At 41.3% G+C, this 15,898-nt stretch overlaps 2 protein-coding genes across 4 annotated transcripts in view; one reads left to right on the forward strand and one right to left on the reverse strand.

The window, feature by feature from the left end:
• Nucleotides 1-15,898, reverse strand: part of LOC141766518 (nuclear factor 7, brain-like) — a 202,275-nt gene that overhangs the window by 135,518 nt on the left and 50,859 nt on the right. The window lies entirely within an intron of this gene.
• Nucleotides 1-15,898, forward strand: part of immp2l (inner mitochondrial membrane peptidase subunit 2) — a 147,668-nt gene that overhangs the window by 1,207 nt on the left and 130,563 nt on the right. For 2 of the 3 annotated variants that reach the window (XM_074633432.1, XM_074633434.1), the window contains exon 2: nucleotides 13,346-13,483. In XM_074633432.1, the coding sequence (XP_074489533.1) occupies nucleotides 13,349-13,483 (135 nt within the window). In that variant the 5' untranslated portion in view covers nucleotides 13,346-13,348. Of the gene's footprint in view, nucleotides 1-13,342; nucleotides 13,484-15,898 lie in introns of all 3 variants that reach the window. The other variant, XM_074633433.1, reaches the window with a different exon arrangement.

Below are 15,898 nucleotides of genomic sequence, written 5' to 3' on the forward strand. Positions count from 1 at the left end.
TGTTGGTCTGGAGGAGCTGCAGCATTTATTTCTGCACAAACGTCCACTGTACATTCACTAGATATTCTCAGAGCTACGAAATCCCGACCCGGTAGATTTATACCTGTAAGAAGTTACAAGTTTCATGTTACTTTATACTTCTACTCTCCCAGATTTGGGAGGGAAACTACTTCACTATATTTATCCGACAGCCATATTTACATTACAGTAGGGCTGAAACAATTAGTCATTCAACAGATAATTATCATTTTGATAATTGATTCATGGTTAAAGTAATTTTTCAAGCAAAAATGTGCCAAACATTTGAAAGTTGTCAAATGTGAGGATTTGCTGCTTTTCTCTGTTTTATATTATAAAGTGAATATCTTTTGGCTTTGGACTGTTGGTGGGATAAAACAAGACATTTGAAGATGTAAACTTGGGCTGCATGTAGGAAAATGTGCTGGACGGATTTGACTGTTTTCTGATGTTTATAGACCAAATGATGAATCGATTTATAGAAAAAAATAACTAGCAGATTAATTTCATACACTTCTATTGTTTTTGCTTGTGACCCCTCACAAAAAAAATTCTATTGAGGCTCTTTGTAATGTTTCAGATGTTTGTGAGATTTCCTCCTCTAAACTTATTAAATGGTTTAATTTAAATAACTGTGCGATGTTTAATGTAATTCCAGAATCAATATGTTTGTTTCATTTGAGTCTATGCCGAGGTAGAAGGAAGTTACCGCTTTTATTGTTGTAGTCTGAGTAATCTCACAGCTGGAAGCTTCTGGGTTTGTTCTCTGTAGATTTGTCCAGGTTTCTGCTCACAGTGACTACGTGCAGGTGGTCCTCACCTTCGGTTATATCGAGTCACAGCGGCGAGCATTAGTTTCTCTAACAGAGAAATACCCAGCCATGTTTGAAAAACCCACACGTTCACCGAACAACATTTACTGCTGTTCTGAAGGTTTTCCCAGAGTCCTCAATCACTCAGACGAACCAGCTGGATGGAAAACTATTCATGTTGTCTTTAATGCTGCATGATAAAGACTATTGAGGGGAGACACTACACGTGAATACTGTAAGAAATTAACTAGATATCACCATGAAACTTCCCCAGTTGATTACACAGAACAGAACACAATTATGCTTTGTATTACAAGTTTTTTTTAAATGTGTTTAAATATGTAAATGATGCATTATCTTATCAAATATGTGCTAATGTGTATAGGCTGTTCTCGACTAAAGAAATTCTTAATCGACTAATCGACTGATCGATTAGTTGATTTAATCGACAGATCTGTAAAACTGTGAAAGAATCACACAAAAGCACCACTTTAGCTCTGGTGTTTACCTGAGATGTGCTCATTAGTTTCTTTTGAAATAAGTCATTCAGCATGACAAAAGCATAAAAAACGACTAATCAGCTAAAGAAATCTAAATCGACTAAGACCAAAACGACTAATTGACTAAGAGGGGGCAGCCCTACTCATCTGCATATACATTTCCAGAACCCAAATTCTTGTTTCATTTTGTTGACATATTAGAGTCAAAAGTTTTTACTGAGGGGTTTTGGATATCTCGTTTTATCACTCCATGAATCAGAAAAATACTGTCAACAGCCATAAAAAAATCTCATTATCTCCATGTTGATATAAACAGGATGTATAAATCAGTCTATGAATGATATATCAACAAACCCCTCAGTAGAAACCTTCAGAATATAGAGAGCAATGAAACTGAAAAGTTTGGTGGATGTAAAACCTGAAGTTGAGATTTCTGGCTCAGAGTCTGAGAATAAGAGAAAACGGCCTTTTAAAGATGTGTATTATCATCAACGGGGTAAATAGATATCACCTTCCCCAACTGATTAAAGCTGTTTTTAAAACATTTCTATTATTCTGGAGGCTATATAACATGATGGAAAATATACTGCAACGTGCTGAATATAGGGAGGGCATGCTGGGAAACCACGAGGTGGAGAAATCTACAGACACAAATAGACAAAGTAGTAAAATAAACACCTAAATGTGTATTTTGGATGTTTTCTTTCCCCCTACTGAAAGAAGACATGTTAAGCAAAATAGCCCCTAATCTCAAAATTGACCAGAGCATTAAAAAACTATATGTTATTGCCTGGGGTGTCTCCCTTTAACCTATTTCCAAAGTTTAAACCTTGACATGAGCTCAAGAGTAGCCCTGTGTTGTCATGTGTTATCTGGTGTTAAACTGATGGTGGTGAGGAGTCCTGCTGCTCTGTGATGTTTGGCTGCTAAATAGCCTCAGCAGGGAGGAAGACACAGCGCTCTGGAAACCTCTTGTGGGGAAGAACAAGCCACATTTATATCAGAAACCTCTAACTCAGAGCAGTGTCCCATCCGTTGCTGCCTTCAGTTTTATCTTCTAGTGCAATCAGTTGTGATTTTGCTGTCATGTCTGTTGACAAGTACATTTTGACATCCGGTATTTGCTCCGTTAACGGCACCCTGAACCAGTCATGGGAGAACGATGCTCAGTGGTGGCTCAGCCTGGTTATTTCTCTTTGATTTGTGTGCTGTTGAGAATCTTTCAGCCTGTATGTGTGTCGCAGAGCGGCTGCCTGAGCTAATGGCTGCATCACTGGTGGCCCAAACTGCCCATTAGGCCTCCAAGGTGAGCGGAAGCAGGGATTTCTGTAATGCTTTCCCTGCTGCCGTGGCCTAAAAAGCCACGTCTGATGTTCTGCATGAGAGACAAATCCCATTTGTGTCCCCAGCAGTGGGACTGGATCCTCCCAGCTTACAGTCAACACTGACACCCGTCCAGTAATCACCTTAGTTCTGGCTGAGCGAGCACGGTCATGGCCAGCATCGCACGGCGAGGCTCGGCGGTCTGGAGATGAATAAATATTCGCTGATGAGGTTAAAGAGATTATCCAGCCAATGACTTATTTCATATAAGTACCTCATGCAAAGTCAGACCAACTGTCACTCTGACTCACTGAGAGAGAGGACTTTTTGGTGCCCCGTGAGTGGCGGGGGTAGAAGGACAGTGATGTCAGGTGGTCGGTCTGTCCAACACTTTGGTCCAGAACACAAAATCTGGACGACTACCAGCTACATTACTATGAAACTTTTTGTGGATGTTCATGGTCGCACGTTGTCGCCCTCAGCTATCGGTTATATTAGTAATCAAGTATTCTACCGATTTTTCCAATGATTAATCGAGTAATCGGATAAAAAATACTTTTGCTTAATTAAGGAGCAATAGTTAATATTAGGGCTGTCAATGGATTAGAATGATTACATGATTGTCCGTAGTTAATCACAATAAATCACAAGTTTTTTATCCCTTCAAAATGTACCTTAAAGGCAGATTTGTCAAATATTTAATACTCTTATCAACATGGGAGTGGACAAATATGCTGCTTTATGCAAATGTATGTATATATTTATTATTTTAAATCAATTAATAACACAAAACAATGACAAATATTGTCCAGAAACCCTCACAGGTACTGCATTTAGCATAAAAAATATGCTCAAATCATAACATGGCAAACTGCAGCCCAACAGGCAACAACAGCTGTCAGTGTGTCAGTGTGCTGACTTGACTATGACTTGCCTCAAACTGCATGTGATTTAACCCCCACACATTTAATCTATTTGATTCGTGTACATAGACACAAATTTCCCTTTTTTTTTCGTGACACTCAGGACACATTTTTTCTGCGTTTTCTTACGAATGTCCAGCAACACGTGACACACGTGTCAATTTCCGCTCCAGTCTTTTCAAAATAAAACTACTTAGTTAGGTTTAGGAATAAATTGACTGGGTTATGTTTAGGCAAAAAAAGACTAGGTTAGGTTTAGGAAAAGATTGTGGTTTGGGTTCAAATATCTCCGGAAGTGCTGTAACTTGAGTACGGAAGTTACGTGACAAATAAATCAATGTTGACTTCTGGTTTCACACGGGATATGAACCGCGGTCTCCTGGTGAAAGTCTGGTGTTTTTTGACCCCCCCATCCACCCCGACCTCCTCGCTATGTGGCGTTCGCTGCTCTTTATACTTCCCGGTTCACAATTAAGTGGATTACATACGAATTGGTTTCGTGCTGACCATAACGAAAAAAATTTGACATTTGTGTCTACGTACACGAATCAATACATTAAATTTCGTGACCATTTCACGAACTGCAGTGCGACTGGGTAGGGTTTGCAGAACACTGCAGCCTCTACAGGACTCTATCAGGGCCTTCCTCTGCACCATTTCCTCCAAGTGCTGTGCGTTCGAGCCCGGCCATGGAGCCGTTAGACCTCCATCTGCAGACGCCTCTTGTCCTAAATGAAGCACTCATCAGGAAAAAATCAAATCTGCCGCCGCCGCTGGTCCTTTTAATGGAAAAGAAAACCCCGTCCTTTTCATATTGATGATGGGATTCTGTAATTAGAGCTTCAGTTGTTCAGAAACACAAAGAGGACCGAGTTGTTTATCTTGGAAGTCAGTTCTGTTCTCTGATGCTGTTGAGCTCCCGAGACAAATAAGATGTGCCGATTTTTATCTGGATAAAAGCTATGCAGAGGAGGCAGCGGCTGAACTCTGGTCTGAACGCAGAGGACTGTCCTGCTGGTAATTCTGGGTAATCTGAAGGAAAGGTCTCCGTGATATGAAGAGGGACAGTCCTCTTCAGTGGCCACCTCGTACTCATCGAAGCAGGTGGAGGTGAACTTTGGGTCGCGGTCAGACTGTGACATTTACTGAACATCCTGGAGCTCTGGCCTTTTACATTCTCCTCAGCACGAAGGAGCTTCTCGTCTGTCCAAGACTTCCACCGTGAGACGGTGACTCTCTGCTCTTCTTTCATTGGTTTACAGCTTTTTCCATGTTGGCAGATATTTCACATTTGTCCTTTTTATTGTGTGTTTTTTCCATGGAAACCCATTTCTGCCAGGAACAGAAAAAAAGACAGATGAAAAATGTATTAATAATAAAAATACTACGGCTGCACAGTTAATCTGATTTTTATCAAAATCATAATATGGCCTATACTGCAATTTTAAAATCACAGGATGAGGAGGAAATCACAGAGATACCGCAGAGATGTCCTGGCCTACACATAATATTTTACAGACATATTTGTTTGGTACAGATCCCTGCAAAAATTAAACCATAATCAATTCAATATGTTTTCAATGAAAATGAGAATATTGATGTAAAAATGATAGGGGTGGGGAAAAAAATTTATTCACCTATGTATTTGCTTAATTTGAGTCTATGTGGAGGTAGAAGGAAGTTACCGCTTTTATTGTTGTAGTCTGAGTAACGTGACGTCATATCCGTTCCGTATCCGTCAACCAAAACAAACCACAGCGAGCCGAAATGACAAAGCAGAGGGGTCTGCGTGGATACCACCTGCACCCTCACATGTTAAATCCAAAGTGGTAAACACTACACATCCAGTAAAGTATGGAAACACTTTGGGTTTCACACATTGCAGGAAAAGCAGAGCTAGACATCACGGCTAAAGCTGCATGCTAACTCTGTCATGGACAGGAAACGTTGTCGTATAGCAGTAACGTGCGGTCAAGCTGGCCGTCGATCTCTCTCCGTGGTCAAATGGGCCGACGCTACAACTATAGAGCACCCATATACTGACATTTATGTTAAATGCATTCAAACGGCCCCGATGGAGCTGACCATGGATGTATAAAAAGAACGGAGCTGACGGGAGAGCTAGAGACCACCTTGGAGAAGTTAGAGGAAGTAGACACGTGTGACTACATCCGATTTTCAAAATAAGATGTTAACAAAGGGAACTGTATATACAAAATATATATATGTAAATAAGATTGATTGGATTATATTCACCAGAAGTATAAAACATTTCATGTCCCTTATAAATTAAAAAGAAAATACCACTAATATGTGAGGTAAACTACTTTATTCTTTGATTTTTTGGTTGCTGGAAAAAAAAGTAATAAATAATCCCTGACAAAGACTGAAATATTTGACTTCAGGAAATTTATGACTACATACATGCTGAAAATCAAACATTTTTACTGGATTAATTTAAGTATTTTCCAAAGTAAAAGTTCCTTGAAGTGTATGATTAAACTTTTTCCCGTGGTCTGGTGTTAAAAAAGTTAACAAAAATCGCAATAAATTGTAATATCGGATCGCATTACTTAAAAATCACAATACATATTGAATTGCTACCCAAGTATCGTGATACTATGGAATCAGGAGATAGGTGTATCGTCGCCCCCTCTAGTTCGCGCTATATATTCATTTACTACATCCCAGGTAGAAGAAACCGCAATACATTGAGTATATTTGATATATGGCCCACCCCTACCTCACATTATCAACTAAATTTGGCAATCTTCTCTAAACATCCCACGTTACCTGAACATATCATAAGAGTCTCTGCAGCTCCAGGGGAACCAAACCAGATGTATATCAACCTGAAACCAGAGGGAGGGCTTCATTATATGTATGATATTACAGATGTTATCAGCACAGCTACTGTCCTCCCTCCTCAGGAACATCAGATTACTTCTTTGTTGTCGACTCGACAAGCTGACTGACATTATTATTATTATTATTATACGAGCATATGAATCCCAAATAAATAAACCTGACAGGAAATACATGAAACAAACAAAAGACATGCACCCAGAGAGTGAGGTTTTTATAAATGAGATATCAACCTCTGTAAACCACACTCCACTGCATTCGTATGAAATTGTTCCTTCATTAAAACTCTAATTAGTCAGACAGTGACTTGACCACAGCGGTGTCAGTGGCCCTCTTCCTCACCCTCCTCTTCCTCTCAGCCACAGCTCTCACTCTCTTAAGTCTCCATCAAACTTATTTGTGGGTCAGGGCTTTTGTCCGACTCCCCGTCTGCCTCCCCTGCAAAGCCCAGAACTGCTGCCGAGGCAGAAGTGGAGCTGATTTGGGGGGAAATCTCGCCGCGGCCGGCTGTAATCAGCGTCCCCGCTGCCTTGCTGCATCCTCCCCTGTGGATTTATCGGTCTGGAAAAGCTTTGGAACGCCAACATTAGTCACCGGCTGAGATGGACTCCAGCCCAGAGACCCAGAAATTCAATTCTAGCAATCGGAGCAAAAGCACACCACAATGTCTCCGCTTGATAGTGGCTGATTTGCTGACCTGAGGTCTGCTCCGGGGCTCTCCGTTCACTGAATTTGATATTTATACCTTCTGTATCGGGCTCATCTGAATAAATTGGAAATGGTTAGTGGAATTGGGTTTGTTGAACTCCTGACGGATCTCCGAGGAGCTGCTTTTAGACGTGAAGAGGCCTGCTCGTCCTGAGCCGACACGGAGCGCTGCGCTCTGACTTCAGTCTGCTCTTTTATGGTGCTGATATAAAAGCAGGAGCTCTTATTTCCGCGGCTGTCGCAGTCTAATAACCCCCTATAAGTGTTTGTTTATGATAACCTGTCTAGTCTATTGCCACAGCTTGTTACAGAGCTGCTTCTGCATATTGGGCGCCGGCATGAATACCAATGCAGAGAGAGAGATGTGCTGCATTAACTCGTTTGTCACTATGTCGACAATATTAATGCCTTTTCTGCAGACTTGATAAAGACCGTTCCCCCAGCGGAGCTCACTTTAATGTGCTGGAGTGCAGTTGTCACCGCGTCATAAACAAAGCCGCAGAGGGGCAGGCGGATGATATAGAGACTGTAGTACCACAACCTGCATGACGATCAGACCACTAAACACAGAGCAGTATTTCTACAGAGGCCCTCTATTATCTCTCATTCTTATTCTCTTCATGCTTTCCTTCCTTCAGGTTTGCCGTCTAGACCTCATCATTTTCTTACTTTTTCTTTTCTGCATTAATGAGTTTTGATACAATAGGAGCCGAGTTGCTCTTCCTTCTCACGCTCCACTTTAGCACAAACTAATGGAAAACAAAGTCACATTTAGGCTTTTGTTTTGGTGAGACAGCAACCGACAACAAGTGAAGAAGTTTCTAAAGTCACAAGGAAATAGAGTGCAGCAGGGATGATGGATTTTTGTAGGACAAACAGGAAGTTAGCATCGGCCTGGTTCCCTCCACTAAAAGCCGATGGCATTGTTCCCAAAAAAATCGACGATCCGGCTTTTGATTTCAATGGTCGGGATCGGACACTAATTTCGATCGATTTCTGATTTAGTATTGAAATTGTGTCACCCCTGATATCCACAAATCAACACCACTTTTATGATTTTCCAGACGAGGGAACAGGAAGTGATAAAATGCAGGACTCATTCCTGTAGCTGCACACGTGTTTGATATTTTTCAGTAATTCAAACAGGTCTGGTGTTTTGCTTATTGACGTCCGTATCCGTGGTTGGAAAAACAACCGAGCCAATCAGAGCTCAGGAGGCCAATAAAACGAAAAGATCTGTGAGAAATGGCAACAAGCGTGTTTCAGTGGTCTTTTTTTGGCATTTGTATGCCTTCATTAGAGCGCCAACAGTAGAGATGACAGGAAAAATGAAGAGAAATGGGATCATTGACTGTAACAAGTGGACGTAGTCACCGTGACGTCACCCATTGGTTTGTGGAATACGGTTTTGAAGCCTAGAGTTCGGCATTTGGGCCGTCATCATCTTGGTTTTTGGCCGTCTTGATCTTGTTTTTTGGCCGTCGCCATCTTGGTTTATAAAACACTAAGATATTTTCAGGCAACCAAAATGTTCTAATTAACTTTGATGAACTGAAAACATACTGTGAAATGGACAACTCCCAGACCGGACAACGCCGTGGTAGCGACCTGTCAATCACAAGGTAGCCCTGCTCTAAAGCATCCCCTGCTTTATGGTCTATTTGACTCTAAATGGGACCATCATTTACTAAATGATCATCATGCTGTATTGAAGAAGACTTGAAACTAGTGATTGAGACCATAAACTCATGTTTACAATGTTTACTGAGGTAATAAATCAAGTGAGAAGTAGGCTCATTTTCTCATAGACTTCTATACAATCAGACTTCTTTAAGCAACCAGAGGAGTCGCCCCCTGCTGGCTGTTAGAAAGAATGCCGGTTTCAACATTGGCTTCAATTTTCAGAACCAGAGGTTGCCTACTGGTTGGGAAATGACAGGGAACAAAGGTCCCTGGTCAGACCTGAACCGGGTATGCTGCGGCCCATTTGTGTCTTGTTGCTAGGCAACCACCGAATGAACTGTAGCTTACGCTACCTAATATAGGCTACAGTTTAAATTAATGAAAACACCCGAAATCTCAAATACCGCACTGATTTGCCTCCTGCTGTTTTGTGTTCAGATCACGGTAACTACGGTTGGGTAAAGTCATACATCTCCAGGTATCCAAGTCACCAAAATGAGAAAAAAACGCAAACGACGTCGGGCGCTTTTCTGCTCTGAGTTGAATTTTTTTCATCTTGAGGCGTTCAGGGCGCTCCTGCTAATAACCGCCAAGCGCTCAGCAACGCAAAAGCAGCGTGTGAAAAAACGCTTTACTCTCATTGAAAACATTTACACTGAGAAAACATGCCCTGTCTGATCAGGGCTTAAAGATAACAATTTGCCAATAACTAGGCTGATTAATTAACCAGTTAATGTTTGGTCAATGGATTAATATGTCAAACATCTGCTGGTTCCAGCATCTAGACTGTTTGGACTTGGATTTTCGTTTGTCACATAATTCTAAATTGAATAGTTTTTGTTTTTTGGGGCTTTTGTTCAGATAAAATAAGCAATTTGTAGACATCTTATTGGCTTAAAAACCCACCAGTTAAATGAATGAGAATGGAAATACTAGTTAGTTGTAGCTCTATCCTGAAGCTCCTGTCAGCTGTCTCACTGTGGCTCCTGAAAGCTGACACAGTGGAGATACAAGTTTCCACCTGACAGCAGTAAAACTCTGCTGTACTGTATTATTGATAAGATGGATTTTTAATTAAAACCCAAGAAAGGAGATGTAGTTTGGGGGTATCCTCCTGTTATGATGTGGACATTTAGCCAACAAGGTCAGGAAGTCATTTTTTCATTTCACCGTGACTTTGATGTGGGTCCTGCTGTGTCAGCCACATCGTTTAAATGTGCCGACAGGAAACAAGGTCGGTTTAGTGTGCGAGCGCTGCGGGGCTCCGAGGTGTCGGTGCTGAAACGACTCGACTGTAAAAGTGAGCGGAAACCTTGAAGCTCCACGCGGAGCTTCCTCTGATGATACACTTGTTCTCTGTGAGGGGGATTATGCGGCGGGCTGTATGGAGGTGTAATGGCAATATGTTCATGTCAGGATGGATTGTTATGCTAGAATAGATTTTCTGCTCCGGCGCTGGAGTTCCCTCCCTCCAGCACATGGCGGGTAACTGATGTCTAACAAAGCCCGGCGGAGGCAGATCACTGTGTTTAATAGGACGTAACGTATAGTGAGGCCCTTTGTTTGGGGAGGTTGGAGCACTCTGTGTGGCACTATGTGTGTGTGTATATCTGTGATGTCTACAACCACATGCAGTGTTTTACTGTTAGACATTTAAATCTGCTTAGTGGCACAGCTATCTACTGGTTTCAATTGAGCAGCTGCAGGTTCAATGCCTTGCTCAAGGGCACTGGGACTAACCTGATACTGCCTCTTGTCGGTTTGGGTGCTCTCTGTAGGATGGTGTCTGTACTCAGCCAAAGATTATTTATGAGATAACTAGGGCTGTCAGTCAATTAAAATATTTAATTGCAAATTAATTGCACATTTTTTATCCGTTCAAAATGTACCATAAAGGGAGATTTGTCAAGTGTTTTATACTCTTATCAACATGGGATTGGACTAATATGCTGCTTTATGCAAATGTATGTATATATTTATTATTGGAAATCAATTAACAACACAAAACAATGACAGATATTGTCCAGTAACCCTCACAGTTACTGCATTTAGCATAGAAAATATGCTCAAATCATAACATGGCAAACTGCAGCCCAACAGGCAACAACAGCTGTCAGTGTGTCAGTGTGCTGACTTGACTATGACTTGCCCCAAACTGTATGTGATTATCATAAAGTGGGCATGTCTGTAAAGGGGAGACTCATGGGTACCCATAGAACCCATTTTCATTCACATATCTGGAGGTCAGAGGTCAAGGGGCCCCTTTGAAAATGACCATGACAGGTTTTCCTTGCAAAAATGTTAGGCAAGATTGGAGCGTGAAGAAAGAAAAGTTTTTTTTCATGCAGTATAAATGTGTTATTTTCTCCTATTCTAAAATGGTGTATTTTAATATATCTGCTTACTGGGGTCCCTAAACAGTCTTGAATTACATAAATTGTATATCACTGTAAAGCTGAGACTCAATAAGGGGGTTTCTGAGCAGTTTACACAACAGAAGTGCTCGCCATCCAATCGCTGAAAAATGCATTTGCAGAAATCTCCAGATGTCAAAAGTTTTTGATCCCAAATCACAGCATGGCTTTTTCTATGGTGGACCTTCTATCTCCCCCTAAAGTCCTCCTCTCTCTCTGATTGTGTAAACCGGGTTTCATTTGGGAAGTTTAAGAAATCAGGTTACCACAGAGAGGAAACGGTAACCTTCATGTCATGTTTGCTCATTGGCCCCCAAAGAAATGTCCCTCAGTACAATAAAGTTGAAATTTAAATGTCTTTTATATTGATATTAGCATATTTTGTAGCACTCTATTATCTCTGTTCAGTGATTGGCAGTCATGTTGTGTAGAGACATCACATTATAGGGAGGTGAAATACAGATTAGCTTCTATTTCTCCCTCTTAAAACGCTTGACAGCTGCAGTGATGGAGGCTTTGCTCGACTACAGATGTAGGGGGGGGGCGTTGAGGGAGTGCAGCGTGCTTTTGATGATGTTTCATTTGATTGTGATGTGGAGGTAATAGCTGTAGCAGAGTGAGGACAGTGGACGTCCAGACGAGGCTGTTAGCTGTTTGCTGAAGGCAGCGGTGCATGGCTGCTGCTGCTGCTGCCGCCGCTGCCGGCTGGTCAGTCATTTCACGCCTGTCTGGGCTTCCTGGAGCGCGCCGTGAAAAGCAAAGTGGATGAAAAATTCTGTCTGGGGAGAACAGGCTCAGCGTGATGTGTTTTCAGTGTCCAATCACCAAACCTGCAGAGGACATTGACGGGAGGACTCCCCAGTTCCTGCATGTTGTAGTCAATCAGGCTCATGTTGTGATTAAGCTCCAACTTTACATGTGTTAGACTGATACACGGAGCAATATTCTCCTTTTATTGGAGGGGGACGTTGTCCAGTGCAGTATGATGCAGTGTGATTGGTCATATAGGCCTTTATGTTGTAGAAGTGATCAATATCACACTGGCTGTGCATGTGCAGCCTGTTCTCATACACTGTAGCTATACCTACGAAAATCAAAGCACTGTAATTCACATATACCCCACGTGTAGGGAGGAGGTCAGGGTGGTTGGGTGGGTCAAAAAACACCAGACTTCCACCAGGAGACCGCTGTTCATGTCCCGTTTGAAACCAGAAGTCAACATTGATTTATTTGTTTATTTATTTAGTTTTTTCTAACCGAATGTTAGCTACAGATAAAGCACTCGCGAGCGCGCATGACGTTTTCCCGGAAAAGCGGGTCCAGGTTCTTCACATTAAAAGCAGTCTACAGGCCGATAGAGGAAACCCAGAAAGTCGCGGAAGGTCTCATTTTTTTTAGGTTACAACCTGTTCACACATTGGCAATAAAATGATTAAGATTATGCGTGTAAAAACTTACATACAGTCCCTTTTAAAAGTATAGTATAAATAATAAAAAGTGTAAAATAAAAAACGTTTGTTTCATAACAAAATATGAGGTAAAAAGATTCCAGTATGTTTTAGTACCATTTTAAGAGTTTTAAGCATATTTGAATGATTATAGGGATGACATCGTGGATCGCAATTACTTTGGACAGGATAATCTTGATTTGAGATTTTCATTTCATCCCATGTCTAGCTACAAGTCCAAAATTACCCAAAATATTGATACCTTCAGAAATAAGTGTTGGTTCAGCCCTGGTGTGGTCGATGTGGTTTTATAAGTCCACATGAATAGATTTCTTATTCTGTTGTGCTGCTATGTGGTTAATAACCCCAGATCATTAATTCAGTGTATTTCACTTGCTTCATACATTCACTTCCACTTGTCGTGTCTTTGACCACGTTTGCTCTGATCTGTTTCCTTTTGTATTTTTCAATTACTCTCCTGCTGCTGCATCGACCAGCCCCCCCTCCACCCCCCCCCGCACACACAGAGATCAATAAAGTTTAATCTAACGTAGTCTAATCTGACCTGAGTGCTGTTTACTTTCCTGTGTGTCGTCATTGGATCTGATGATGATGGTTTCCTGTTTTTTTTTTTAGTTGTTTCCTGTCCAGGTGATGGCTCAGCAGGCGACGGCAGGGCGGCGCTACCTGCGGGCGTTCGTGAGCGGCTTCTTCGTCGCCGTTCCCGTCACTGTCACCGTCCTCGATCGGTTGGCCTACGTGGCGCGAGTGGAGGGAGCGTCGATGCAGGTGAAACATCACAACACATCCACCAATCAGAGTCAGAGAGAACCTTAACACCTCTCCAGTCTTCAGAGACGTCCCCGAGGTCAACAGCAGCGCACGCTGCAGTTTATATACGTCTAGCTTTACAAACTAGTGATAACAAGGAGGTCAGAGGTCACAGCATCCTGACAACATGTTGAGTTGTGGGAAATAAAAGGAAGAAGCTGAAAAGCTGTTTTTCTATCTTAAAGCTCCTGATATGACTGATCTTTTCCCATCATAGTGCTTGAAGCTACTAGAGCCGCTAGGGTTATATGTGTAACTAGGTCTGTCAAAGTTAATTTGATAATAACGCCTTAACAGAAATGCGTTTTAACGACACTAATGTCTTCTTCATTAATGCAACTTGCGATTTTTAGTTTGTAGCGGGCTAAGCTTTAAAGCTAGAGTGAAGATACTGGTATCATATGAAACTAGAAAAACCCAAATAACGCTCCAAACTTGTGCCAAATTTTGGCGAGGAAAAACTGTCATGGCCATTTTCAAAAGGGTCCCTTGACCTCTGACCTCCAGATATGTGAAAGAAAATGGGTTCTATGGGTACCCACGAGTCTCCCCTTTACAGACAAGCCCACTTTATGATAATCGCATGCAGTTTGGGGCAAGTCATAGTCAAGTCAGCACACTGACACACTGACAACTGTTATTGCCTGTTGGGCTGCAGTTTGCCATGTTATGATTTGAGCACATTTTTTCAGCTAGATGCAGTACCTGAGAGGGTTTCTGGACAATATTTGTCATTGTTTTGTGTTGTTAATTGATTTAAAATTATAAATATATACATCCATTTAAAAAATAATTAATTAAAAAATGTGATTAATTTGCGGTTAATCGCAATTAACTCTGGACAACCATGCGATTAATCGTGATGAAATATTTTAATTGATTGACAGCTCTTGTATTTTGTCATTAAGTTTGGAGGAGTTGTTGAGGTGTAGAGCTGCTAAGGTCAAAGGTCAGAGGGTGTTGTATGCTGCACAGATTGTAAAGTTCCTTGATTGGGCTATATAAAAAAATTGATTTGATTTAACTGACTGCATATTAGAAATACAGAAATAAACTTAATAAATCAGTAATAACAGTTTGAGTCCCAGATGTGGTGAACGAGTTAAGTCCTACCTGCGTTACCGCTGCACACAAAGTCAGCATCCTCTTGTAAAAGTGGTAACCAGGAGTTGATTCTTCTTCATGTTGGAGAAGAATCAACTTCAAACCCTCCATGCTTAGCCTCCTTTTATTCCCATCCAGACAGTAAACAAGCAGCTCTCTGCTCGTTGACAGGCAGAGACGTAAAAAGAAAAAAAGAAAAACAAAACAAGTGCCTGTTGGGTTTTGACCGAGTTGGTTTCCTGTCGTGCAGCTTATTATCCCCGACGTGTTTTGCATTATGCATAAAACAATCTGCTCTCTATTTTTAATGAGCATGAATATTAAATCTGCATGTTGCTCTTTGGTTGTTGTTGTATATTCATGTAGCTGCGTATGTCGGGTCATGTAGACGACCTCTGCCGGAGCTTCTGAAGACTTTGAAATCAAATCTTCCAAAAGCATTAATGAAATGCCTAAACAGTGTTTTTAAAGCAGAGAACTAAATGAGATGTTTACACTGTGGATGCTTTACACGTAAGAGACAGCGACTCTGTTTCCATGACACAGCTCCTGGGTTCACTCTCAGGTTTCATCGCGGTTAATCTGTTTATGTGAAGCGTTGGATACCCTGTGATTCAGTTTGTCTGACGCATAAACAAACAAGTTAACACAATATTCACGTCCACAGTCAGAAAGTCTGCAAGACGGAATGTAAAAGTTGTTCTTTATTCTCCGTCTGACGGAATAATGTGTTGCTGTTATTAAAAGCTAAAGACACAATGACCCCAGCAGTAGCAGTGCGTCGTCTGCTGCTGGCCGCTATCTTGTTTGCTAGACAATAATATTCCCATAACGCTGTCTGAGGGTACACTGGGTGAAAGATCTTGTGCTCCTGATTACCGCTGTTCAACATGCGTTTGTCTGTTTTGGTCAGGGCTCCTCGTTGTGCTGTAAAGTTTCAGATGCAGTGAAAGTGATGCTATGTTTCTTAATTTGAACACAGACAATGCACAAAGAACATAAACCTTACTGTATATAAAACAAGGGGAGATGTAATGTACCAGGTTTTAGCTATTTGCTATGAGATAACTTCTGTTATGATTTGGTGCTTTATGAATACAATTTAATTTAATTGTTTTGTCAGACGAGAGAAATTTAGAAAATGTTATGGATATTAGGAGTGAACTATTTGATGGATTGTTGTGAAAGCTGCTACAGATATTCATGTTGCCTAGACGATGAATCCTAATTACCTCGGTGAACCTCTGACTTTTTCTCTAGCGCCACAAT

This window comes from Sebastes fasciatus, chromosome 4, assembly GCF_043250625.1.
Source record: "Sebastes fasciatus isolate fSebFas1 chromosome 4, fSebFas1.pri, whole genome shotgun sequence".
Classification (NCBI taxonomy): domain Eukaryota; kingdom Metazoa; phylum Chordata; class Actinopteri; order Perciformes; family Sebastidae; genus Sebastes; species Sebastes fasciatus.